This window comes from Artibeus jamaicensis, unplaced genomic scaffold (assembly GCF_021234435.1).
Source record: "Artibeus jamaicensis isolate MK-2021 breed Jamaican fruit bat unplaced genomic scaffold, CSHL_Jam_final contig_525, whole genome shotgun sequence".
Classification (NCBI taxonomy): Eukaryota; Metazoa; Chordata; class Mammalia; order Chiroptera; family Phyllostomidae; genus Artibeus; species Artibeus jamaicensis.
In genome coordinates this window covers 11,835,863-11,863,603 of record NW_026521874.1, presented here as the reverse complement: position 1 = coordinate 11,863,603, position 27,741 = coordinate 11,835,863, and the positions used below count along the sequence as shown (strand labels likewise).

The window sequence follows — 27,741 nt, the reverse complement described above, 5'->3', positions numbered from 1 at the left end:
AATCTCTTAGCAACCGACGCCAGGGCCCGTTGCTAGGAGGAAAAGGAAAAATAGGATGTGGTCCGTCGGCTTTTCCTCTCCGGTGGGGTGGCGGTGGCGGCTGTTTCCGGTCCTCCCGGGAGCCCGTCCTTCCGCCTCCCTTCCCCTGAAGATCAGAGACATAGACACAGGTTCCGCGCCTCAGGAGCCCTTGGCGACTTCTGTCCGTCAGCGGCGGTAGTGGCGGGGGCGGCAGGGACGGTGGGGACGGCGTCAGGCCTTCCACGCGGCAGTGATGCTGAGCTCCCGGGCCCAGGCGGTGATGAGCTCCGCCGACAGGGCCATCCAGCGCTTCCTGCGGACCGGGGCAGCCGTCAGGTGAGCTGGGGCGGGGGGGCTGGAGAAGCAGGGACCTGCGTCCCTCGCTTGGGCCTCTGGTGGCCTTTTCTCATCCTAGTCAGGATCCCCGAAGCCGGAGCGAGCATTCTGGAGGCTTCTGCGCCCTGCAGGGTTAGACCACCAGGCCCTGAGGCGGGTGGGCCTCTAGGGCTGTCAGGTCCTTGGCAACGCCAATTCTGTGTGCACTCTCCAGTGTTACCAGCGCCCCAGATTTTATCAGTGACCCTACCCCGGCTTGCCAGTGCCTCCTCCAGTCTTGTCATTATCCCCAGAACTTCTAGGGACTTTCAGGCTTGTCAAGGCCTCGAATTCTGTCAATGCTTCTCGGGCCACCCAGTGCCTCGCAGGCCTTCCAGGATCCCCCTCATCCTTTCAGGGTACCCCCAGTCCTTATCCCAGCCATGCCAGTTCCTGGCCCGCCAGGGTTCCCCAGGCTTGTCAACCTCGCCAGTCCTGTCATGGTTCTCAATCCTGTAAAGTGGTCGGGCCTGCTAGCGGCCCCCATTCCTCTTTGTCCCCCTCCCAATTATGCCGGGGATCCCCTATTCTATCTGAACCCCCTATCTTATTAGTAACTCATTATCTTGCAAGGGCCCCTAAACTAGTCAGGACCCCTTTACCTGTTCAAGCTCCCTGTCCTGCTGAGGTCCTCCATTCCTGCTAGGAGTCCCTCCCCAGCAGTATTGTCCCCAACTGTCAGGGCCACTATTTCCCTCCTCTTATTCACCCTCCATGGGCTCCAGGCTTCAGTGCTGAGCACTGCACCTTCATCACTGTCCCTAAACAACTGAGACCTGCTGTTCAGGTCAGCGTCCTTCCTCGGGACCTGGAGCAGGTCTAAGAAGTCATTATCCTGGCTGGAAGCGGCTGTGCTGTCCATTCTGTGGGTGGGAAATGTATCTTGAGAAGGCCTTGCCTATGGCCCTTCAGCTGACTGGATAGCAGAGCTGTGGACAGAAGCCGGATTTTTGCATGCATGTGCCACATGTTATCGTTCTGCAGAGGGGTGGCATTTCCAGAGTCACTGCTGGGCCCTGGGTTTTTTGTCGGAGGGCATGGGCAAGTTCTCTTTCCCCCACCCTTCAACACTCTGTTGTCCTTCAGTGTCCCTCATGAGCTTGGTGGTTTTAAGCACAGACTTGGCAGCCTGACAGGCAAAAGTTCACATCCACAGCGCCTCTCCCACTTCCACCAGTTGGCTCCGCCTCTTGGTTGCCTCATCTATAAAGATGGAGATGATAGCGCAGCCTGTTCCCTGGCAGTGTTTGGAGGATAAGCTAAGATTATCACCTGGCCTGACATGGAGTATGCACTCTGAAATGTTAGTGCTTCGATGCGGGATTCGACAGCATGTGGGCAAGTACTTCACCATTTCAGTGATAGTCCTTCGTAATCTTCCCAGACACTTTTACGAATATACCTATTGTGTAAAAGTCAGTACAGGATGTGTTAAGTAACTTTAGGAATAGCCTTCATAAATAAACTGAAAATTTTATGCTCAATAATCACAGCAGCTAACATTTACTAAGCTCTTACTATGTGCCCTGTGCATTAGTGCTGATTTTATCCTCACGAAAAGCCTCTGAGGCAGGTCTCAGGAGCATCCCCGTTTTACTGATTAGGAAGCTGAGGCTTAGAAGGTGAAATGATGTCCTAAGACAGCAGTTTTTGACCCTTTCCATCTCATGGCACACACAAACGAATTATTAAAATGCTGCAACTCACCAAAAATATATTTAATGCAGATCTAACAGAAAATAGGTATAATTTTGATTCACTCGCACTATCCAGCTATTGTGTTGGCTGTTGTCATTTTTTGTACTTGAGAAACTAAAGGAGAAGAGGTCAGGACCCCTCACTAAATGATCAGGTATTGCATGTTTTATTTATTTTTTAACTTTAGAGGGGAAGGGAAGGGGAGAGGGAGAGAAATATCAATGTATGGTTGCCTCTTGTGTGTCCCCTGCTGGGAACTGGCCTGCAACCCAGGCATGTGCCCTGACTGGGAATCGAACTGTGATACTCTGGTACGCAGGCCCGCACTCAATCCACTGAGCTACACCAGCCAGGGTTGGTATTGAATGTTTTAAAAATACAGCACCCCCGAGTGCCTCCTGGAGCATGCCAGAGCAGCGCACTTGCCCTTTCTTAACCAAGCTCTGGGCGGTGTTGACTCTGCTTGGGAAAACAACGATTCATTTGGAATTTGGTTATCAGTTTTGCATCATATCAGTTATGACACTAGGAAAATGTTAGTAGTTGTAAGATAAGAGTCCCTAGCGTCACCAGTAGCTGAGATCGAAACAATATTTACATGATCCACATACTGGGAGAAGAATGTATCCCCCCCACACATACCTGTATACAAACATATCTAATACATATATACAGGTATGTATTGCACGTATATATTTATACACACATATGTGGTTTGCTTTAGTCAGTGGAAAGGCATAACTTTGTATAAAAACGGTGGTTTAAATTGCTGGTGAAATTTCGAAATGTGCAGTAAAAGAATAACTTAAGTGTTCAGGACAAGCCTAAAATTAAGGATCTTTAATAAGTTCTTAAGAGATCTTATGTACTATTCCTTGTATACCTCCTCTTCATCAGTGCTCCAAAAGATGCTTCCATTTCTAGGTTCTCATCAATACCCAATCATTCAGTAAACTTTACTGAGGACCTACTATGTGCTGAGTATGATCTAGACCAGAGAATTTCACCTGGTGTGCCATGGCTACACTGGTGTGCCACAGGAATGGCTAAAACATGCCGTAACTGACTATTTTCCCTTAGACTGTCAAATAAAAAACAAATGACAACAGCCAACACAACAGTAGCCATCCAGTGTGAGTGAATCAAAATTATACCTATTTTTCAGTGTGCTGTAGAATTTTAGTAATTAGTCGAATGTGTGCCATGAGATGGGAAAGGTTGAAAATCGCTCTTCCAGACACTTGGGATGCGTCAGTGAGTAAAGTGACAAAGATTCCTGCCCTGGACACTTTGCATTCCATTTGCGGAAGCCAGGCAATAAACAGAGTGAATGGGTGAACTTTATGTTAAAAAGTGAAAAGAAAACTGAGTACTCAGTTTTTACTCAGTAAAACTGAGGAAAAGGGGCCAGGAGTGTGGGTTCTGGTAGTTTGTTGCACGTGAAGAGGAGGTGAGGGAGCGAGCCAAGCTGTGCCCTGGGGAAGAGCACACCAGGCCGAGGGAACAGCATGGCAAAGGCCCGAGATGGGCGGGGGACGGCCGGGGTGGTGGGGGACGGCCGGGGTGGCGCCGGAATGGCAAGCAGAGTAGCAGGAACACCCCGGCTTCTCCTCTGAGTGAGGCGGGACTTTTGAAAGGTTGTGCTCTGGTGTAGGTTTTAAATCCCGATGTGGAAATGTGCTGAGTTTTGAGGCATAATCCTGTACTGTATGTTACTTTAACTTGAAAGTTAGATGTTTGGAGGGCCGGGGGATTATTTTGATGAAATATTACTTTTTCCTCTCTCAGTATATATACTTAATGTGCTTGTGATGGGGGGACAGTAAACTGATTTTCTCTTTTAGATATAAAGTCATGAAGAACTGGGGTGTCATAGGCGGACTCGCCGCCGCTCTTGCAGCAGGAATATATGTTATTTGGGGTCCCATCACAGAAAGAAAGAAGCGTAGAAAAGGTAAGCCTGAGGCCCTGGCATTACAGTCTGTACACTTGACCCAAACCCTTCTTCCTCCAAAACACTACCAAAGGGGAGGGCGTTTTGGTGTTCTTGCACAGAAGTCATTTTAATGACTCATTATTTTATATCCTATAGTAAAATGATTTATATTTCACCTGTCAAGTCCTGAGTTTGAGACATGCATTGTAATGAAAAATTTTAGGTGGCTTAGTTGTCTAGTGTTCTTATTAATATAGTAATTACAGTTTTTATTTTTATTTTATTTTTTAAATTATTTATTTATTTATCTTTAGAGGGGAAGGAGAGAGGGAGAGAAACATCAATGTATGGTTGCTTCTCGTGCATCCCCTGCTGGGAACTGGCCCCTGCTGGAAACTGGCCTGCAACCCAGGCATGTGCCCTGACTGGGAATTGAACCTCGATCCTCTGGTTCGCAGGCCTGTGCTCAATCCACTGAGCTACACCAGCCAGGGCTAGTAATTACAGTTTTTAGCACTGCAGCTGACTTAACTGTGTGATGCATTTGTGGTTTCTGTAACTAGCTTCTAGTCAGTAGTAAATGCTTCAAGTTGTTTCTTCATTAACCCCAAAAATATCTATTTCCTTATTTTTTTTTTAATGTGCCTTTTGTAAATGTTGCTCTGCTTACGTTGGTTAAAAGTCAGCCTTGGAGAGGGAAGGGGTAGATGTAGCAAAATGTTCAGCACCCTTAAATATGAGGATGGTTATAATTAGAGTTTATTGTATGTTCTCTTTTATGCATGCTTGAGAATGATCATAATAAAAAGTGTTTTAAAAATTCTGGTAGAAGTGGGAAGTATGTCAGATTTTGTTGACCTCTTGCAGAAAGATTGATCAGAATCGCTGCTGCGTCTTTCCCACTGAATGTAAGAACGAAGTCATTGTCCAGGGAAGCAACAGCAGAACAATTGTTTTCTTCTGTTCTGGGGAACATTGTTTTCTTATCAAAGGAGAGAGGGAGAATGAGGGAGGGAAAGAGAGTGAGGAAGAGAGAGAGAGAGATGTTACTATGTCCTTTTATACACTCACTGTAAACCAGACTGTGCCAAATGCCGTGGTGGGTATCAGAGGTAACACAGGAAGGGGCCCTGTCCTTCTGTCATGAGTGTCCTGAAAGAGCAGAACTAGGACAGGGCCTCAGCATAGACAGAACGCCTGGCTCTGGATCTCTGTGGTTCAAGACTTCCTCACGTTCAATTTCACATTCAAAGCCACAGTGCAGAAGCTCTGGATCGCAGATGGGAGAGAACAGAGCTGATCCGACGCGGTGTGCTGTTCTCTTTCCCGTCCCACTTTTCCAGGGCTCGTGCCTGGCCTGGTGAACCTGGGCAACACCTGCTTCATGAACTCGCTGCTGCAAGGCTTGTCTGCCTGCCCTGCTTTCATCAGGTGGCTGGAGGAGTTCACCACCCAGTACACCAGGGACCAGAAGGAGCCCCCCATGCACCAGTATTTGTCCTTAACGCTGCTGCAGCTCCTGAAAGGTATCTGGTGGGACTCGAGGGCGGGCTGTGTGCATTTGCAAGGTAGTAGCCCAGGTGATAGGCAGAGGGTTAATTGCCTCTGGGTAGAGAAAGATTGTACAGATCATTATGGAAAAAGCACTTAAAGGCCCAGCAGATACAAACAGCTGCTTTACAAACAAATCAAATATGTGACCATCTTTTTTTAAAAATTAATCAGTTTGGTAACAGGTTTCTGTGGAAGAAGAAAATCCACTACAGACATAACCATTTTGGTCACAGAAAACTCTGGTTTCCAAAACATTAAAGCTTTTTTATTTTTAACGTACCTTGGGCTAGGAAGGAAGGGAATTTGCAAGAGGAATAATACAAATTGTATTTCGTACAAAGTGCACATATAACAAACACTCAAGTATTGAATTTACCCATCATCAAAGAAATATAAATAAAATGACAGCGAGGCACTATATATTTTTTTTTGCTTGTCAACAAGATTTGAAAAACAAACCCACACCCACTGGCTGCTGGGTGACATGTTCATACACACTATGGGGGGTGTGACTTTGAGGAAAGCCATTTGGAACCACACAGTAATAGCTTGCCAAATGCTCAGTACCATTTGACTTAGTGACGCCTTGTCCAGAAGTCTGTCTTACGGAGATAGAAGTGTGGTTGGTGGTTCACACGAGCACAAAGTGGAGAATTCTCAGAGTTCAGGAATGGCTGGATCCAGGCCCTGAGTGTGGAGAGGCACTCTGTATGTGAGTTTAAGAAGTCGTTGCCCTGGCTGGTGTAGCTCAGTGGATTGAGTACGGGCTGTGACCCAAAGGGTCACTGGTTCCATTCCCAGTCCGGGCATATGCCTGGGTTGCAGGCCAGGTCCCCAGTGGGGGCCATGTGAGAGGCAACCACACACTGATGTTTCTCTCCCTCTCTTTCTCCTTCACTTCCCCTCTCTCTAAAAATAAATAAATAAAATATTAAAAAAAAGAAGTTGCTGATCTAACTTCATTTTTAAACCACCGTTTTCAACTCCAGAACTACCCCCCCACCCCTTCCTACCACATTAACATCTGATGACGTCCTGAGGACTCTGCAGAATGTAATTTGGGAAACGCCGTTATGTGCACAGAGATCTCTAGCACCAAGTGGTCATGGGGGCAAAGAAGGGAGAGAATGTGCTTGTTCAACAGTAGAAAGATGAAGCAATCGACGGGGTGCTATTGGGCTGGCCAAAAAGTCCGTTCAGTTTTTTTCCGAAAAATCAAAGACATATTTTTCATTGTCACCAGTGGCTTTATTGATGTGGGTGTTTTGAGTGCGTTGGCTGTCTCCTGCTGTTGGCTTCTGGTGGGTAGAGGTGCTGCCAGGCATCTTCAGTGCGTGAGGCAGCCCCCTCAGCAAAGGGCTTTTTGGCCACAGTGTCAGTAGTACCAGGAAACTTCGGAAACCGCTTTTGACATGTTCAATCATGTCAAAAGCACCTTCTCCACACACTGAACAAATCTTTCTTTTTTTTTTAAAATTATTTATTTATCTTTAGAGGGGAAGGGAAGGAGAGAGGGAGAGAAATATCAATGTATGGTTGCCTCTCGTGTGTCCCCTGCTGGGAGCTGGCCTGCAACCCAGGCATGCGCCCTGACTGGGAATCGAACCGTGATCCTTTGGTTCGCAGGCCTGTGCTCAATGCACTGAGCTACACCAGCCAGGGCCAATAAGTTTTTTAAATGCACACTGATATGACAGCTGTCACAATACACTCGTAACAAAATTGTTTCGAATGCAGTTAAAGACAACTAAGTACTACTAAAGCCATCGTGTGGAAAAAACAAAACAAACTTTTGGCCAACCCAAAACATAGCCATTCGGAATCATCTATATGAAGTCTACTTTTCTAATTTGGGAGGTGGCATAAGCTATAACATTAAGTTTTAAAGAACAGGATACAAATAGGATATAATTTGATTTCAGCAAAGCAAAAACTTCTACACATAGAGACTGGACAGAAAAAGATCACAGTGTTAGCCGTGACCACTTTGGTATTGTGTACCTGGTAGTTTGAAAACATTTTTTAACTATTTTTTTAAAACTCAACAGTAAGCATATTTTATTCTCACAGTCAGTAAAAAATTGGATTGAAAAAGCACTCAGTTAAATATTGTTTCACGGAGGTATTTTCCCAAGTGGTCTCCGCTTGACACAGAAATCTTTATGAAGCAAGTTCTTAAAAAAAAAAAACTGTTGCAAAGTCTGTGTGAAAAGCCGAAGTGTCCACATAGGTGACCTGATGCAGATCTGGGAGTTGTGCTGACCCTGAACACAGGCTTCAACTCGGTGCCGGAAACCAGAGTCGTGCCAGGTCAGCTGTCCCTAGAATATATGGTCCTTTCTCTGCTTTTGCTTTTTAGTGTCTTTTATTTTGACTTTTAGAAAAAAAAATTCAGCATATAAGTAATGCCTGAATAACTTCTCCTTGTAAGCAATGAAAGCATTACAGATAAGGCTGGGGTCCTCTTATCACCCCCCCAAACCTGCTTCCTGCCTTCCTTCCCCAAAGTAAGGTATCAGTGCCTACTTCCAGACCATTTCCTGTGCACTTAAACACATTTCTAAGTGCCCACAGGAACTATATATTGTTTAGTTTTTAACCAAATAACATAATATATGCATTAGAGAAACACCTGTAGTACGTGTAAGCTATGCCTCATTCACTGTATTTTTTGCGTGTGTGTGAGTTTATTGGCTTTATATTTGTTGTCTTCTGCGAATTGCTTGTGCATGTCCTTTGCCCATTTTTAAAAATTTTTATTTATTTATTTTTAGAGAGAGGGAAAGGGAAGGAGAAAGAGAAGGAGGAAAACTGATACCAGTGTGTGGTTGCCTCTCACCCACCCCCTCCTGGGGACCTGGCCTGCAACCCAGGCTTGTGCCCTGACTGGGAATCGAAATGGCAGCCCTTTGGTTCACAGGCCCGCACTCAATCCACTGAGCTACACCAGCCAGCCTTCGCCCATTTTTAGAAATTGTGATTAAACATTTAGGACGTGAAATTTACCATCTTAATCATTTTCAAATGCACAGTTCAGTTCTGTAGCATTAAGTACATTCACAGTGTTGTGCAGCCGTAACCACTGTCCGTCTCTAGCACTTCTCATGATCCCGTGTTGCAGCTCCACCCGTGAAACCACCCTCCGTCCCCGCTCTGCCCGGGCCCCTGGAACTGCCGTTCTTTCCGTGAATTTGCCTGTGTACTTGGGTCAAGTGGCATCCTGCAATACCTGTCCTTGCATCTGGCTTATTTCACTCAGCGTGATGTCTTTAAGGTCGTCCACTTGCAGCCTGTGTTATGATTTCATTCCTTGTTAAGGCTGAATCTGAATAATATTTCATTTTGTTTATCCATTCATAAGTCAGTGGATATTCATGTCGTTTCTACCTTTTGACTATTGTGAACAGTGCTGTTGTGAGCACAGCTGTACAAATTTCTGTTCAGGTCCCTGCTTTGAATTGTTTTGGGCCTATACCCAGAAGTATATGAATCAGATGGTAATTCTGTTTAATTTATGAGGAACCACCCTACTGTTTTCCATAGAGGCTGTACCACGTTACGTTCCCACCAACAAGGGTTCCAGTTCCCCTCGTCCTCGCCAACACTTGTTATTGTCTGTTTCTTTGACAGTCGCCATCCCAGTGGGTGTGAAGTAGTATCTGATGGTGGGTTTGATTTACAATAATGATAAATGATGTTAAGCATCTTTTCATGTGTTTATTGGCTGTTTGTATGTCTTTTTCTTATAACTCTCTATTCAAGTCCTTTGTCCATTTTTGAATTGTCTGTATTTTTGTTGTTGTTGTTGGGTCTCTGGAGTTCTTTATATATTCTGGATATCAGTCCTTCATCAGATATGTTATTGGCAAACCTCATTCACTTTTACAGTTGCACAGTATCTACAATACTGAGACACCCCAGTTTATTTAGCCACTTGCTTCAAGTGCCTAATGCTGATAAACAGGTTGTAGTGAACACCCTTGTACATGTCAGGCATACACATAAGCATGGATTTCGCTAGGGTAGATCCTGAGAAAGTGAAATTGCTGGGTTGTAGGGTGTGAAAATTAGTAGGCCGTGCCAGATTGCTCCACAGCATTTTAGGCAAAATTGAGCTAACAGGGACTTGAAATTAACCTTGGGAGGGAAAATGCTGACAGAAGGGCTGCCTGGTGTGTGTAGGAGGAAAGAGGAAGGTGCAGTTCCTTCCCTAATGCGCTCCCTTTGTTCTGGAGGTAAAGGTCAGGCCTCAGGGTAACCTTTGCACGGGGAAGCCAAGCCTCAGGACTTCTTAGCACAGCACTGGTTGCCAGAGCTGCTGCTTCTCTACAGGGCCCTACTGTAGAGAAGTAGCAGTGTTCCAAACCTTCAGGGTTCAGAGCCCGAAGTATTCAAAGGAATCTTTCCAGTTCACTGGCTGCAAACCAAGGAGGAGAAACAGGCTGGCCTCGTTTATCTGGGGAGTCACTGAACTCCCAGAAACAGCACTGAGGTGACAGTGCTGGTTTTACGCCCCCTACTCTGGCCCAAGGGCCGAAGCTGCCCCACTGCCTGTTTTTGTAAATAAAGTTTTATTGAAACACAGCCCGGCCCATTTGTTGAGTGTTGTCTGGGGCTGCTTTTGTGCTACATCAGCAGAGTTGAGTAGCTGCTGCAGAGTCCCGTGAGGCCTAAAATGTTTACCAACTGCTGACCTAGTTTTAATTATAATACTAATTCATAAGCTCATCAAACTTTTCTTTGGAGTTGCACTGGAATTTTAAAAATTTAAGAAAAATTTTCAGTTATAGTTGACATTTAATATATTAGTTTCAGATGTACAGCATAGTGGTTAGACATTTATGTAACTTACAGAGTGATCTGCCTGCTAATTCTGGTACCACCCAATGCCATACAGAGTTATCACGGTATTACTGACCGCATTCCCATGTGGTGTATACTTCACATCTCCATGGCTGTTTTGTAACTGCCAGTTGTGCTTCTTAATCCCTTCACCTTTTTTCACCCACCCATTCAATGCCCCTCCCACTTGGCAACCATCAGTTCTCTATATCTCCATTTTGTTTGTTTGTTTGTTCGTTTGTGTTTTAGATTCCACTTGCAAGTGAAATCATATGGTATTTGTCTTCCTCAGTCTGGCTTATTTTATTTAGCACAATACCCTCTAGGTCCATCCATGTTGTCACAAATGGCAAGATTTCACTCTTGTGGATAAGTCATATTCTATTACATATATGTACCACTTTCTTTTATCCATTCATTGATTGATAGACACATAGGTTGCTTCTGTCTCTTGGCTGTTGTAACTAATGCTGCAGTGAACATAGGGATGCATATTTCTTTTGACTTAGCGTTCTGGGTTTCTTTGGATAAATACCCAGAAGTGGAATTGCTGGGTCCTTTTTTGTTTCTTGTCCATAACCTTTGTTTTAAAGTCCATTTTGTCTGATATAAGTATTACTTACCCTGTTTTTTTGTTTGTTTGTTTCCATTTGCCTGAAGTATCTTTTCCATCCCTTTACTTTCAGTCTGTGTGTCTTCCTATCTGAGGTGGGTCTCTTGTAGGCAGCACATGTCTGGGTCTTGTTTTCTTATCCATTCAGCTATCCTGTGTCTTTTGATTGGCACATTTAATCCATTTACATTTAAAGTAATTATTGCTAGGTATGTAGTTATTGCCATTTTGTTATTCGTAGTTTTCATTTCTTCTCCTCCTTATCTCCTTCTCCTCCTTCTAAGTTTCTTTAACACTTCTTGGAATACTGGTTTTGGGGGTGATGAGCTCCTTTAGCTTCTCCTTGCCTGGGAAGCTCTTGATCTCTTTCATTCTGAATGAGAGCCTTGCTGGCTAGTCATCTTGGTTGTAGGTCCTTGCTTTTCATCACTGTGACTATTTCATGCCAATCCCTGTTGGTCTTTCAGCCCATCAAACTTTCATTCTTGTTTATCAGTCTTGATTCTACTCATGATTGAAAAGTAACAACTCAGCAGACCCGTTTAGGCCGCCACACGTAGCTCCATGCTTTGCTGTGAGAATCAGAAACTCACATGCAGACAAAGACAAGCAGAGGCCCGACCTGTGCAGAGGAGTGAAGCTCTGAGTGCAGGCTGGACTGGATGACAGTGTAAGGGTCCTCCCACCCCTGAGAGTGGTGAGTTAGAATCATTTCGTTCAATAAGAATCCTGCAGCAATAAATTTATGTTGAAGGTAAATCAGATAACTGAAAACCAGTTGCATTATTTAAATGCTGCAGCCTTATGCAAAATCACATTCAACAAACACAAAGTGCTTAATAGTATACTAAGGTAACAAGGAAGAATGATGAAGGAGATATAATTCCAAGGTGGATTTGCAGTCCTTAAATTCTTAATTAGCTTTGATATGTTGGGCAGTGCGGGTTTTCTAGTTGGTCGTTACACTGGTGAGTTTAATAATTGTGTTACCTTTCTTTGTTTCCAGCTTTATCCTGCCAAGAAGTTACTGATGATGAGGTCTTGGATGCAAGCTGCTTGTTGGATGTCTTAAGAATGTACAGATGGCAGATCTCTTCGTTTGAAGAACAGGTGAACACCGCATTCAACACAGGTTTGCTAGAGAACCCTTCCCACTAACGAGCTGGGGTCTGAGCTCACAGTGATGGCTGAGAAACAGCTGCACTGTTGCCACAGGAAGAGTACCTGTCAGCATTGACCTTGCGGGTGCCTGGCCTGAGTGCGCATTCCCGTGACATTTTAGACAGCCTTCTGGGCTAGATTATGTGCATTGTTCCTGTTTTCATGATCAGAGGGGACATGGAGCTTTTACACCGACAAGTGGAAGGATTGTTAGCAGCATGGGGGTTAGCACAGTTGTCAAAGAGTAAAAATCTGCTTAGTTTTGAGTGATTTTGCACGTCAGTGGATGACGACAGGGCAGCTGGGTCCTTTAGAAGGGCAGGTGGCTTCATCTAAGGGGCTCAGAGGTTCAGGCAAGACCCTTTTGTAGACCCTGTCCTCATTTAAAAAAAACAAAACAACAAAGCAGAACGAGTCTTCAGAGGCTGGCTTAAGGTAGCCCCAGACTGGGAACGACTGTCCTGTGCAGCCCCAGGGCCTTGTCTGTTCCAGCAACTTCCACCTCCGTGTCCACACCTGCAGCTTCACTGCCTTCTTTGGTACTGGCCACCCTCATCTTCCTCCCCAGACCAGTGGACAGTCTGAGGCCAAGGCTCGGGACAAACACGTGGCACCCAGGGATGTACTGGTGCATCCTCACGAGCCACATTTCCAGACGGCCTTGTCCAGTCTGGGGTTGGCTGCTCTGTTTCACCCTCCAGGCCCTGGGCCGGAGGAAGGGGAGAGGGCCCTGGGGCCCCCAGTACTGTGGGGCTGAAAGAAAAGCATTGAAAAGCTCTGAAAAGGGAGGTGGGAAGGCCTTGTAGCTCCCCTTATTTTCAAAGGTTATCCGTTTGCACTTGAATCTGAAGCTGTATGTCTGTTACTTTTTAAACATGACGTGGGTAATACCTGTACTTTCTTACAGCACATCTAGAGTCACCCAGTGTATGTTGTGAAATGCTTTTCTGTTCAGAAAACACTCGTTAAAGCCTCCTCTAACTGGAATTATTTAGTTGTGCTTTTCATTTCTCTAAACTGAGAGTGACAGAGAGTTGGTCCCCAAGGACATCAGATACCTTCTCTGAGTCCTGCTCTTCTGTCAGGGGTCCACTTCAGTCCCAGGCAGCCCTTGGAAGTATCTCCGTCCAGCAAACGCAAAGTGCTCAGTAGTATACGCAGCAGTCGCTGACCCAGGGAGTGTGAGGGTGCGTGGAAAAGAGCCAGCCGTGTCTGCCTTCCTCTTTGAAGACATCCAGAGCATCTAGCACAGGGCCTCGTCTGCATCTTCATTGTGATCAATCTGGTTGATCGACAGCAGACTTCCGCCGTCAGTCACTTTCCAGTGTCTGCAGTCAGGCGGTGGGAGATGCGCTGGGCTAAGGGTGTGCTTGTGTGAGTTACGTTCAGTTCTCACAACAAGCCTGTAAAGCAGGGTGTCCAGCCTTCTGGCATCCCTGGCCCACACAGTAAATACACAAATGCTAACAAAAACTGATGAGCAAAAAACGTTTTAAGTAAATTTAAGATGTGGTGTCGGGCCGCATTCATAGCCATCCTGGGCCGTGGGTTGGACACCCCTGCAAGAGTTACTGTGATTATTCCCATTTACAGATGAGACACTGAGGTCCAGAGAAGTGAAGTAACTTGCCCAAAGCCACACAGCACTTGAAGTGGCAGAACCTGTCTGGTGCTCAAGTGCACACTTCAGCCCCACCCTCTTCTGTAGTATTTAAGTGGTTCCACGGCCGACTGTGACAGAGGCCGTTTGGGTCCGACTCCAGCCTTTCTTGGGACTTTCTCCCTGGCGAACCCTGCCCAGGACTTCAGGAGTTGACCCAGATGCCTGTTTTGAAGGCCCCCGGAGCCCTAGGAAGAGCTGATTGGATTCTCTCTCCGTCTCCTGTGGCTCGTTGGTCCTGACAGTAACATGGTGCTGCCTGGTGATAGTTAGGCAGTCACCTGTGTGGCTGGGTTGTGTCCCTCGAGGACAAGAGGCTTGCCTATGTGCCCTCGGCTGCTCTCGTGCTCTTGCTAACTGCCTTCACCGCCTGGGAGGGCGCCCGCTTATCCACACAGCAAACGTTTCCCCAGTCCTTTCCCAGGCTCAGCCTGCGGGGGACCTGCGGTTGTGCAGCAGACCTGACTTGCGGGTTCTGACGGAGCGCCCCTTCTAGTGGGGGTCGGGGCTGCAGGCAGTAAACAGGTGACTTCAAGAAGTGCTAACAACAAAAAAAAATGTGACCAAGTGTGAGTCGGGGGCCTGGAAGCTGGGTCGAGACCACCGTAGGTGGGGAAGGTGCTTCTGGAGGTGCGAGGTCTTTGCTGAGACCTGGAGTCGAAAAGAAGTGCAGCTGTGAAGGTCTTGGGTGTAGAGTGTTCTGGAAGCAGGAGCCAGGGCAGAAGCCTTGGGACAGCGACAGGGATTAGACAAGGATGCTGTATTTGCAGGGTAGTGAGAAGACCCGCGTGGCTGGGGCCGGGAGAACAGTGGAGGAAAGGGCTGCAGATGTCGTCAGGGAGTGTGGGTTGTGCAGGGCCCGGGAGGCCGTGGACTTCTGATCTGTGTGCGTGGGCAGCCATGAGAGGCTTTGAGCAGGGATCCAACTTCCATTTGAATGGGACCATGCTGGTCACTGTGTACAAGGGGGACTGCAGGTCCCCCTTGGCCATGGGGCCAAGATGGAAGCCGAGAGGAAAGTTGTGAGACCATGGCTGCAGTATCCAGGCCGGGGATGGACTGGCTCTCGGGCAGCGGGGCTGGAGAGATATTAGGGTACCCTTTGGAGGGAGAACCTGCAAACGAAGCGGCAGGGGTGGGGTTAAGTCAGGGAGGGTTGGGGGGGTGGGTCTCCCCAGGACCTTTGGTGGTGGGCACGCTGTGGTTACAGATGTTCAATCACAGCGTTGCACCCCTTAAACTCATAGAGTGTTATAAACCCGTGTTACCTCAACTTCAAGGGGAGGAAGAAAGGGCTAAGCGCTGAGCGAATTAAGACAATGAGAGCCGGAGTCCTAGGGCTGGATCCCTCAGGCACTGGCTGAGAAGGGGGGAGGGGTTTACTCTAGCTGGAAAGCCAATGGAAGTTTGAAAGCAGAAGAATAAGGTCAAGTATTTGCCTTTTAAAGGATCGCTTTGGGGACTGTGTGGTGGCAGACTGAGAGCTGAGGCTGAGAGCCCAGTGAGGACCAGTGCCGTCAGAGTGCGGGGTGGATCCGCCCCTCCTGGAGGAGTGGGGCGGCTTTGGCTTTTTGTGGGAGAGGGGCAGTGAATTGACCCTTAAAGAGTAGTCCCCCGGCCTCACGATACAGCAGTTCCACTAATGGGCATAAACCCAAAAGAATCGAAAGCAGAGACTCGGGCAGATATTTGTACACCCGTGTTCACAGCAATATTATTTGTGATACCCAAAAGGCGGAGGTAATTCAAGTGTCTGTCCATTAGCAGGTGAATGGATGAATGAAACATGGCATGTGCATATGTGTATGTGTTCACACGTGTGTAAATATATGCATATCTGTGTACACACGGTGGAATATACATACTCACACATAACAGATGTCATTCTGTAACATCGACGAACCTTGACGTTATGCCAAGTGCTATAAACCAGCCACAAAAGGACAAAGACAGTCTGACTCCACGTACAGGCAGGTCCTAGAATAGCCAAGTTCACAGAGACAGAAGGTGGGATGGCAGTTGCCAGCGGCTGGAGTGGGGAGAGGGAAATGAGGAGCTAATGCTTAATGGGTACGGAGTTAGTCTGGGAAGATAAGAAGGTTCCGAAGATGGATGGTGCTTATGGTCACACAGCAGTGTGATGTACCTACACTGCACAACTGCACACTTAGCAATGGCTAAAATAGTGATATTTAGGTTGCATGTATTTTACCACAATGAGAAAAGGGTAGCCAGGCTGGGTGGCAGTCAGGGCCATCTCAATAAGCTAAAATGGGCTCAGAGAAGCTGGTGGGGGGCACCCCTCCCACTTCCTTTTCTTCTCTGCCCCTTGGGGCTGTCAGGCCAGGGTCTCCACTGTGCAAGTGGCTGGGCCCTGGGAAGGCAGGCAGCGAACCCTGCCCACGTCAGCCGCGAGGGCGGCTGCCCAGGGGTCCTAACGTTGGGCGGCGTGGTTCCCATGCTGCCCTGGCCCCTCGGGCCTCCCTGAAGACTGCTTTGCCCTCTGGCAGGATGCTCACGAGTTATTCCACGTCCTCACCTCGTCGTTGGAGGATGAGCGGGACCGCCAGCCCCGGGTCGCACACTTGTTTGACGTGCGCTCCCTGGAGGTAAGCCAAGACCGTGTTCTGTACACTGAATGTGGTGCGTGCAATCAAACAGGTGTAGGGACCACAGGTATAATCTGTACCGTTTAAACTATCAAATCAGACCCAGTGCCAGTCAGGGGTGAGGCCGGGGCTGGGGGCGGGGAGGGCCTTAGACTGCCATCTTTGCAGGCGGCAACCACGATGAATGACCCCTCAGAAGGATTCATTGCCCCAATTTGTGTTGGCCTGAAAAAGAAAGAACACATTCTCCCCATTTAATGCAGGGGGACGCAGAGCTCTGGGGATGTCAAGCGGATCCTCGTTTCCCTGGAACATTATAAAAGTTAGCTAATAAAGGGAGGGGAGGTAGTGTTCCAGAGAGAGGGAATGTGTTTTGATTCCACTGGATGAGGGAATAGCACAGTAACCAGAGAGGGCGATGAAACCGCTTTCAGAAACCTTTGTTAACAGTTGGTCTGTGGGGTGGTCAGCGCAGAACCTTGTAAGATGCGGGGGTGGTCGGAGGGCCGCCGTGGGGTCTTCACTCGGTTTCTCTCCCCACAGCAGCAGCCGGAGATAACTCCCCAGCACATAACCTGCCGCACGAGAGGTAGTCACTCTCCATCACCTGTGACGTAGAAGATGGGTACTCTTAGATACAGCAATAATTGTTTGTTTAATCCTTTTTTCTGGTGATATCTAACCTGGCTTGAACTGTGTGTGCTTGCAAAAGGATTTGTGTTTTGGAAACAGCCTTAAATCGTCCCCTCGGTGAACATCTTGAGTTGTTCCTCATGCCTTTAGCCCTTCTCGGCTTCCTCCAAATGGACTTACTTCTGATACAGACAAGGGTTTTTACTTTTTATGTTCCTGAAATGATCCTGTTAGGAGCTGAACAAGCTGGAACTCATGTTCTCGGCACTTCTGCTTTGGCCGACCTGTCCTACAAGGGATCGAAATCCTCTTTAGAAGGAAATTCTTGTTTTCTTAAGACTTATGCTTTTTAAAAAAAGACATCCGTTCCTTTGTGCATTGGTCATAATAAGGACAATTCTCTTTGGAGCCCGTACTGTGTGCCAGGCCCTGGGATGTCCCGTTCAAGTCTCACATCAGCTCTGTAACGATGATACCAGGGACCGTGGGTCAGCACTTACCCCCATTTCCAGCACACTGAGGCTTCCTGGGTCCTGTAGCTGATAAGGAGCCAAGCCAGGCCCAGCTGCCTCCAGGGCCTGGGTTCCAACCAGCATGCCACGCTGTGCTTATTCCACTAACCCCCCGTTCTGTCCCACGCCCCCAAAAGAATATTTTCCAGAACTTTTTTATTCTGGTGATATTTCAGAAGATTGTTGTACTTTATGAACCATTCACTCAGGGTAGCCTTCTTTTGCTGCCTGAAGCATGTTAAGGATATATTTATAAACAGATGTTGCCAAACACAAATTCCTTTTTTCAGCGTGGCTGTTCCCATTATATAGAAACTACATTGAAGACCCATGTGAGTTTCCCTGTGAAGGGAACGGCTTGTCTTGCTGACGTGTGTCAGTAAGGAAAGCTATTCCAATTTAATTCTCAGGGGCATTTTGTTTTTCTAAAGAGAGTTGCTACCACATGCTAAAAAGGAGGGTGAGTTTGGAAGTTGGTGCCAGAGGGCTGGGGGAGGCAGATCAAAAGCCGTTTTATGTTCCAGGGGCGCCCCACCCCACGTCTGGCCACTGGAAACCTCAGCACCCCTTCCACGGAAGACTCACTAGTAACATGGTCTGCAAACACTGTGAGCACCAGGTAAGTGCGGTGCTGGGACTGTCTTCTCGTGGGTTTTTCAGTTGGGGTTCATGAGGGGTCGAGAGCATGTGGACTGGCGCTGGCGTGTGGCTTTTGGGATCTCCCAGGCCCTGCACACATGGTCGGCGACTGTCCCTCCCTGTGGGCGGTGCTGACACGTCATCCGCTCCTCCGTGGCCTCTTCTGTGCCAAGTGCAGCAGACCCACTGTGCGCTGGCAAGAACTTGTGGCCTAAGTTTGGGTCTATACCGAAGGCGGACACGACAGATTCTAGGGCTGGTTTTTTTCTTAGTTTGTTCATTTTCCTTTTGAGGATTTAAAATAGTTTTTTATTTGGAAAATTTCCAACATAAGACAAAAGTAGAGAATTGTACAACTATTACCTTAAACAATTTTAGGATGTTTTTATCACCTCCCCCAAAATCCTGCACCCATCAGCAGTTACTCCTCACTCCCCTCCACACACACACATTCACTTGCAACCGTAGGCAGCCACTCCTCTGCTTTTTGTCTGAATGCACGTCCGCTCCGGACGTTCTGTGTAAATGGAATCATGCAGGGCGTGGTTCTTTGGGACCGGCTGCTTCCACTCAGCTCTGCGTTTTCAAGGCTCACCCAGGTCGTGGTGTACACCTCTACTCCTCCTGTGTGCATTCCATGGTGCACAAAGACCGCACTGGGTCTGTCCGCTCACCGGCTGATGGCCATTTGGGCCATTTCTACCTCCGGCGGTTACGTATGATGCTGCCGTGAACGTTTATGTGCGAGTCTTCGTGTGCTCGTATGTTTCCATCTCTCCGGGGCAAGTCCCTAGGAGGAGAATTTCTAACCTTTTGAGGAACTGCCAGCCTGTTTTTCAAAGTGGCTGTGCCATGGTGCATTCCCGTCAGCAGCGAGCCAGGTGTCTAATGTTCCTGCGTCCTCACGTATACTTAGTGTCGTCTGACTTTGAGTCACCGCCGGCCGGCCCAGCGTGTGTGAAGTGGGGTCTCTTCGTGGCTCCTTTTCAGTGAGGAAGGTCCACAGCTCACAACTCATGTGTCCTCAGTATCTTTTCGTCTGTGACTTGTCTGTTTACCTCTTTTATTTTTCCTTGCATTTTAGTTGTATTTTGGTGCTAGTATAAGTGGAATTTAAAAATCTTTTTCTACTATATAGAAATGCAATCGTTTGTATGTTGACTTTGTATCTTGAGATCTTAAAAGGATTAATGTATTGGTTCCAGAAGTCTCGTTGTAGATTCATTACAATACTTTTTAGTATTTTGTTATCATTTCTCTCTTGGCTTTTAGCTATACGTTTTTAAATTTTAGGGGGATATGGTAAAATGATGCAATTTTAACATCACGGTCCCCTTAGTGTCAATGTCACATTCCACGCGAAGGACAGGCAGCTGACAAAAGTGCGGTTTTGCCCCGCCCCTGGGTGTTCTTTTTGTCACGTGTCTCTGCATCTATGCACATTACAGACCCAGTGACACTGTCGTGGTTTTTGCTTTACACAGTTAAATGTGTTTAAAAGAACTAAAAAGAAAGTTTCATATGTGCTGTCTTCGATCCTTTCTGTGGACCCAGGTCCGTTGGACAGTTTTCCCACTCAGCCTAAAAAGATCCCGTCAACCCTCCGAGCAGGCCCATTGCCAGCAGATTCACTTGGATCGAACTTACATGACAGTGTTTTCGTGTGGCCTTTTTTTACAGAGTAGTCTTGCTGAGTCTAGAGTTTCGGGTGGATGGTGTTGCCGTGGCCTTGGTTTCCTGCGGTTTATTTTCAGTCCACTACCTCGCAGGCATTGTTCTGTTGTCCCCGACCAGTCACTTCTGATGCTTAGTCAGCGTCCTTCCTTTCAGCCCTTTGTACAAAGAGCATCCCTTTTCCCTTCTGGCTACTTACAAGAGTTGCTCTTTATTTTGGGGCTTCAGCAGTTTGTGCTCTGCAATAAGTTTTTTGTATTTGCTTGGAGTTTGCCGAATACCTGTATGTTTTTCACCAGATTTGTACATGGTTTTGGGGAGAACCTCAGACACAAAGCCACCCCGTGCCCACCTCTCCCACAGGGCTCCTGTCGTCCCGAGAGTTGACTTCTTTTCACTCTCTGCCTGCTTGTGGCACACGCTCCCCAGTCGTTCACATTACTTTGTTTAGCTTTGGTCCAGATTTTACGATTGTCTCGAGGAGAGTTAGTCTAGCCAAGCCACTCTGCCGTCACCCAAAGCAGGGACCCTTACCCTACTGTATCATGTTTTTTGCAATGAAGAATGTAACGTGCACAGTCATTCATTCCTCTGCAACACTGTTTTTCATATAGGGTTCCGTTCTGTGGGCATAATATAATTTATGTAATCATTCTGCAGAAATTGCAGCTAGTCATGCTTTGCCATTACAAATTACACTGTGGCGAACATCCTTGTAGTTACGCCCATGTTATTCCCCTGGGACGTGACCCCAGAACCGCGGGTCAGCTGTGCCACATTAGGTTTCCCAGCTGTTCTTAGTGTTACTGTACCTTGTATGTTTCCAGGGTTGTTTGTAATAAAATTTGCTTCTAGGTAAGTACATTATGTTTCATTATGTTAATGTTGGGCATGTAAATATTAAATTTTAATAGTATGTACCTTCCCATCTGTAACATTTTGAATCCAACTTTGGGCCTTTCTGGATTTTCTGCAATATTGTTTCAGAGTCCTGTTCGATTTGATACCTTTGATAGCCTTTCACTAAGTATTCCAGCGGCCACATGGGTATGTACTGATCTGCGGTTTATCTGGGGCCCTTGGGGGGCATTTGAAGCTGAAGGGCTGTGAGGCTCTTTGTGTAGCTCCGGGGCCACGTGTTACTCAGACTTGCGATTGGCTGAACCCATCCCAGTTTTAATGTGTGGCACCATGGCCTCGTTTGAGGGGAGAAGAGGTGGGCTGCTTTTCTCTTGCTGCAGAAATTTTGGCTTTTTTGAATACACACACACACACACACACACACACACGCATTAATCTCAAATTAAAAAATACCTAAACCAGGGCAGAGGTCCCTAATTGTCTGCAATATTCCGTCCCACACCCTCGAATCCATCACAGGGCGCTCTGAGCTCCACATTTGCTTGGAGCATCCGGTTGTGTCTGGGCCACTTCTTTGCCCACGGGAGCGGACGGGAAGGCCTGGGATCCACATGGCTGCGCAGTATGGCTCCCTTTGAGTTGTAGTAGTGAGTTTTCCTCTGCTCCCGCTGCAGGGCCACCCACTGACGCTGGACCACTGCCTTCACCACTTCGTCTCATCAGAGTCAGTGCGGGATGTTGTCTGTGACAACTGCACGAAGGTACGCCTCACCCCAAACGCCGCCCGCCCACGGCCTGTGTGCCCGGCCACAGCGTCTCTCCTGCCACTGGCCCTGAGCTCTTCCCACCATTCCCACGGGGTCTTGTCAGCCACAGTCATTTCTACCAGGCTGGTTGGGGAGTTGGCAGCCCATGGGCCGCTCTCCTTCCCTGAGTTTTGTTTCAGATGTTTGGATATCTAAATACCATGCTTTGAGATTGGGCGTGCCTCCCCATTTGCTACAGCCCCGTCCCTTCCCACTGGTCTCACACCCCGCCTTACCTGTGCTGCCTGCCTACCCTCCTCCTAAGCAGTTGGATTTCACCCTCTGAGTTCAGGGGGACTGTGTGGAGCACAATTTTTGAAGACCCAGCAGATGGACTACCTGCCAGTGTCAGAGCCTCTTCATTTCTCTTTCCTCCACTGTTGCTGCCACATAAAAGGAAAATAGTAAAAATGACCCACAAAAAAATTAGGCAGCTGAGTTCACTTCAGCAGGTAGAAGTCAAGGGCCAGTTGAATACAGGTATAAATAACACCAACCTGCTGGGCAACTCTCCCTAGATGTCCTTCCGAGAATTTCAGCAGAGAGATGCTGTTTCTTGTATTTCAGAATGAAGCCAAAGGCACGTTGAATGGGGAAAAGGTGGAACACCAGAGGACCACTTTTGTCAAGCAGTTAAAACTAGGGAAGGTGAGCCCACAGCACATACCTTACCTACTCCATTTCAGAGGACTCTGGGTGGCTGCTCCCGACACTCAGCACTTCCGGTTTCCCCCCCTCCCTCCCCCACCTGCAGCTCCCCCAGTGCTTGTGCATCCACCTGCAGCGGCTGAGCTGGTCCAGCCACGGCACGCCCCTCAAGCGGCACGAGCACGTGCAGTTCAATGAATTCCTGATGATGGACATCTACAAGTACCACCTCCTTGGACATAAGCCTGGTCCGCAGAGCCCTAAACTGAACGAGAAGGCAGGGCCTGCGTTGGAATTGCAGGATGGGCCGGCAGCCCCCAAATCAGGTGTGTGCCCCGGGGCGCAGAGGCTGAGGGGGCCTGCGGCACAAAGCAAGGGAATTTGGCAGCCCCTTTCTGCCAGGAGGGCTTCTTCAGTGGCTGCTGAGGTTCTTGAGAAGAGCAGGATGGGGCAGGAGGGGTGGGCATTCCTTAAGAGGCTAAAACTCTATTCCAGTCATGAGCTGTATGGTTGTAAAAACTATCACAGTTGGAAAATACAAGAAGAGCTTCAGATTTCTGTTCAGTCTTTTGACTAAGCAATAATCGGCTTACATCATCATATCATTCCAGTGAATTTCTTCTCTTTTTCTTCCTAGTACAGTCATCGCCTTGACGCAGAAAATGTGGGGAGGAAATGTCCAAGCTAGGGATCACAGGACATCTTACTGGGGTAGATGATCCTCCTTTATCGATTCATTATCTACTTCCATTACTGTCCTCACTTGAGGTCCCTGGTTGAACTGGGTCCCCAGGGAAGCCAGCATTTACCCTCAGCCTGAGGGGAAAATCAGGGCTTCAAGAGGTTGAAAGATTGGTCCTTGAGCAAACAGCAAATGGGAGAGCTGGCACTGGAAGGCAGTGTCGGGCAGTGTCGTGAAAGTATCTCATATGCCGTGCTGAGACCTTTAGATTACAGGTGAGGGAAACCTGCTGACTTTATGGGCTCCTGTCCTGAACTCACCACCTGCACACTGCTTCCTCTCCAGAAACAGCTGTCTCCCTGGCACCCAGATTTCCCCTGCTTAGCGTTTCTTGCCATTTTATTCTTTTACATCCCCATTTGCATGGCCTGACAGGACGTCATTCAGGGACACTATTTTTGAGCGAGAGCTCAGTCCTCAGCCCATTTAAGTCAAGAACCTCTTCCCACCGGTGGCTGTCTCCCCTGGCGCAGGGCGCAGGTCTGCTCGTACTCAGAGTCGGGCAGCTGCACTGAAGGAGGCCAGCGCTGGGCAGCTCGGTGCTTACAGCCCCCACGGGAGACGCCTGGAAAGAAGACAGATATCTCCACCATTATTTTATCTGCACCCATAAACATCTGTTCACACTGGGACAGGCTGGGATTCCTTACAAGCTGACAATTAAAAAAAGAGAATATTTAGCTCAGTGGCTGGAGACAGGGAGTTTCACCCCCCAGAGGGCACTAGGCAGTGACATTTCTGGCTGTCCCAGCTGAGAGAGAGGGGCGTTACTGGTATTTAGAGGTAGAGACCAGAGATGATGTTAAATGTCCCGCACGGCATAGGATGGCCCCTGCAACAAAAAATTATGCATCCCAAATGTATGTCATGTCAAGGTTGAGACCTGGCTCAGGTCAAAGTGCCAGTCAATTAGCCACAGCTTAACTGACAGGGGTGGTTAGCAAACAGGGATGGGAACCTCATCCCTGTTTTCATCTCAGACTTGCACAGCCGTCAAAGTGAACAGTGGACCAAGTGTTCAGTATGCTTTTCCTATTGGGGGTTAAAACAGGGACAGAAAGGTAGGAAATTTTACAATATAACAAAAGGAAATATTTGTTTTCTCCTTGTAGCATTACTGGGCAGTTAAATTTCAGGGTGACTAAAGCCATGCTCTGTTTACCCAAAGCCACTGCTCATTTTCACTGCCTTGGGCCTTTTTCCTCTTGCAGTTCTGAATCACCCAGGGGGCCCCAAACCCCAGATTTTTATGAACGGTGCCTGTTCCTCGACCGCGTTGCCTACCCTGCCAGCCCCAGTGCCCTTGCCCCTCCCCGTTGTTCCGGACTACAGGTGAGCCGTCCTCACTTCTTGGAGGCTGTTCTGTCTCTTGGTTTACAAAATCACCTTTTCTCAAATGAATGACAATGAAGAGATAGCTTTCTTTCAGTTTGAAGGTGGAACTTACTATTATGCATTATTTTTGTTCAGAATGGAAGTCACTGTATTTTTTTAAATTAATTTTTATTTTTCTTAATTTTATTTATTTATAGACAGGGAGGGAGAGAGAGAAACATCAATGTGTGGTTGCCCCTCACGCACCCCCTACTGGGGACCTTAATGCATGTGCCCTGACTGGGAATCGAACTGACCAACCTTTGGTTTGCAGCTCAGTGCTCAATCCATGAGCCACACCAGGCAGAGCTATTTACTTATTTTTAGAGAGAGGGGAAGGGAGGGAGAGAAACATCAATGTGTGGTTGTCTCTTGCACACCCCCAACTGGGGACCTGGCCCACAACCCAGGCATGTGCCCTGACTGGGCATCGAACTGGTGACCCTTTGGTTCACAGGCTAGCACTCAGTCCAATGAACCACACCAGATAGGGCTGGAAGTCACTTTAAATATAAGCATTATAAAGTACATAAAATTCAAATATATGTGCATTGTATGGATGTGTGGATATATGTGTGAATGTATGTAGAAAAATATAAAGCAACAAATTCTTACTTTCTTGGGCTTCCACCGAGAGATCGCCAGTTAAACCCTTTAGGTCTTTCACTCTGTGAAGCCCCGTGAGTGTGCGCTCGCGCGTGCGCGCACACACACACCCCCACACCCAGAGTGGGCGTCACGCCGGTGAATGTAGGCCTGTGTGTTAGTGGTTTGCAGTATTCATTTGTACAGATGTGAATTGTGTCAACCCCCCGTTGTTGAATGGGATTGTTTTACTTTTTGCTTTTGCCTGTGAACCTCTGTTGTATTTGTAAACGGCTGGCACCTGTCCCTCCCGTTCAGCTCCTCCACGTACCTCTTCCGGCTGATGGCAGTTGTCGTCCACCATGGAGACATGCATTCTGGACACTTTGTGACCTACCGACGGTCCCCGCCTTCGGCGAAGAACCCCCTCTCAACCAGCAACCAGTGGCTGTGGGTGTCGGACGACACGGTCCGCCGGGCCAGCCTGCAGGAGGTCCTGTCCTCCAGCGCCTACCTGCTGTTCTACGAGCGGGTTCTTCCCAAGGTGCAGCCCCGGAGTCGGGAGTACACGTCTGAGGAATGACCGTGCCCCACCCCCAGAGCTAGACCTCATGGCGCTGTCCACTGTCCAGGAGAAAGACTCAGACCGCGTGTGTGCGCATGTGCAGGCAGCCCGCTAGAGTCCTTCAGCCTTCTGGTGTGTGTCCCAAGAGCAGGCTCCTCCAGGGGGCTGGCGGCCCCGACGCAAACCGAATCAGGCCCCTGCACAGCTGTGCTGGTATGCACTGGACAGTGTCGCTGTCGTGTTAGGGCAGCACGCGTTCCGTCTAGAGCATCGTTCCGCTCACGTGATGCAGGTCGTTAGAAGACAGCAGACTCCGGAAGCACCTCTGATATTCTTACAGGAAGGCGTTCTCGGAGGGGCCCCCTGGGTCAAAGCCTCCGATGTTTCTGCGCAGACCTTTGGTTTGTAATGAGCAGGCCCACGTAAAAATTGTTGGCAAGAATTAGTGAAGGTATCCAAGGCAACAATTTAGAAGAAAAAGTGCCTTTCACTTTTGACCACTTTTGTAGCGTGTCCGTTATGGAAAACAGACATTCTCTAAAAGTCATAGGAACAGTTTTTGAAAAGCCCTCTTCTAACTTTCTCAAGGGATAGCAGAAGAACAGTTAACAGATGCCTAGAGAACACCCGCCTTCCTTTTTGTATGTCTTTTTCTAACCTTTTGATCCTTTGTGTATATACATACAGTAAAAGCTCACCTGCCAAATCTGCCCCTCGGGGGAACTCTGTCACTATTTCCTCCTCAGTTCCAAGTGAACTGCTCACTTGCTGCTCTTACCTTTTGTACGCGGGACTCAGAGTTGCGCTGATAGTGTAAATCCCTGTGCACAGCCAGAACTGTACACCTGCGCTTCCTCTGCTCCGCAGAAGCCCTTTCTTACTAACAGCCACTCTGGATGGTTCTCCTCGTCTCTTTGTTCACTGCTCATGCAGAGCTCTTAAGATGTACAGGTGGGGCCGGGGCCGCGTAAGAAGGCAGCCCTGCCTTGGTTCGAGAACTTGACTCAGAAGGAAGGGCGCAACCACAGGGCCACAGCCCCACTGGGCCTCCACTTCCTTGTTTGTGACGGGAAGGGTGAGACTCGATGGCCGTCGAAGGCCAGGCTTCTCCACAAAAAGAAGTTTAATTTATTTGTTACACATACACCTGTACCCGACACCTAGGACTGTTGCTTTGGTATAGGCCCACACTCGTCCCCAGGAGCCTCTAACGCAGAAAGACTACGGTGAGCGCTCTCTTCCCTCTTCAGGTAAGTCTCATGCCTGCAGCCCAGCGCAGGAGGCATTTCGGTGACACAGGAGTTATCTATGTTTTAGCTAGATTTTTGTATTTAAAAAAAAAAGATACCAAATTTGTATGGATTCTTCCAAGATAAGATTTGGAATCAGACCTATCCAAAATGCCTCCCCTGGTGGGGGTGAGCTGGCGGACACTTGTGGATGATGCCTCGGTGTGGGCTGAAAGCACAAGAGGCCCAGGCGGCTGCCATCCCGCCAGGCCCGGCAGGCATCCCGAGAACACGCACACTGGAGAGCCCGTGTGAGGGTTCTGCAGGCCGCGACCACCTGGGGGCAAGGAGCAGCTTGAAGCATCTGACCCGCTCATTGCCGCTCCCTCCCCAATTCTGGCGAAGACCCAGGCTTTGATCTCCAAACGAGCATCCCTGGTTTACCTGAGTCTGGTGGACAGACACCCAATTGTGTGACCTTAAACTGCACCTCAAGGTTGTAGCTTTGAGTACCTGCTGCTGTACTGCTTTGAGATCTGCCATTAAAGGGAGAGACCGGGTGTAGAAGGGGTGGATCCTTGGAACGTGCTGGAAGCAGACTGCTGGCAGAGGCTGGGCTGTGAAAGTGAACAATACGTGTGCAGTCTCTTAACCTGGCTTGAAGCTGACTCCCTGCTTTTGTAAATGATTAGGCACTGAGTAGCAGCCAGATAATCTTATTTCTAGTTTTAAGTTATTTACAAAATAGCTTCTTTTTGCAAAGTCATAGTTTAAAGTAGTAGCTTATGACATAAAAACTGCTGATTTATGTCACTTGCAAAAGGCACCTTTTGTATCTGCTGTGTATTATAGCAATAAAAGCATCATTTTGCTAGGAAAAAAGTCAACTGGTATGCTTTCATCATTTACTGATTTGATAGGAACTTCCTCTTTCCGAATTTTCCATTGTTATGTAATGTTACACCTTTTCTTTCCTCCATGGTAAAGGAAACGCCATCTCTGCT

The 27,741-nt window shown here is 47.9% G+C and overlaps 1 protein-coding gene across 3 annotated transcripts; it reads left to right on the top strand.

Moving 5' to 3' along the window:
* Positions 1-138: 138 nt before the first annotated feature.
* Positions 139-27,696, top strand: USP30 (ubiquitin specific peptidase 30). 3 transcript variants are annotated; one of them, XM_037156174.2, is made up of 14 exons: positions 139-357; positions 3,939-4,048; positions 5,374-5,556; positions 12,046-12,149; positions 16,371-16,469; positions 17,016-17,058; positions 18,139-18,233; positions 20,915-20,974; positions 21,463-21,549; positions 22,162-22,242; positions 22,349-22,568; positions 22,885-22,953; positions 24,196-24,316; positions 25,262-27,696. In XM_037156174.2, exons 1-14 carry the CDS (start codon positions 275-277, stop codon positions 25,524-25,526), a joined length of 1,620 nt encoding a protein of 539 aa, XP_037012069.2. In that variant the 5' UTR covers positions 139-274; the 3' UTR covers positions 25,527-27,696. The 3 variants fall into 3 exon arrangements, with proteins under 3 accessions (XP_037012069.2, XP_037012068.2, XP_037012070.2); XM_037156173.2 differs by having other exon boundaries at positions 17,013-17,058; XM_037156175.2 differs by lacking the exon at positions 22,885-22,953 and having other exon boundaries at positions 17,013-17,058.
* Positions 27,697-27,741: the final 45 nt, after the last annotated feature.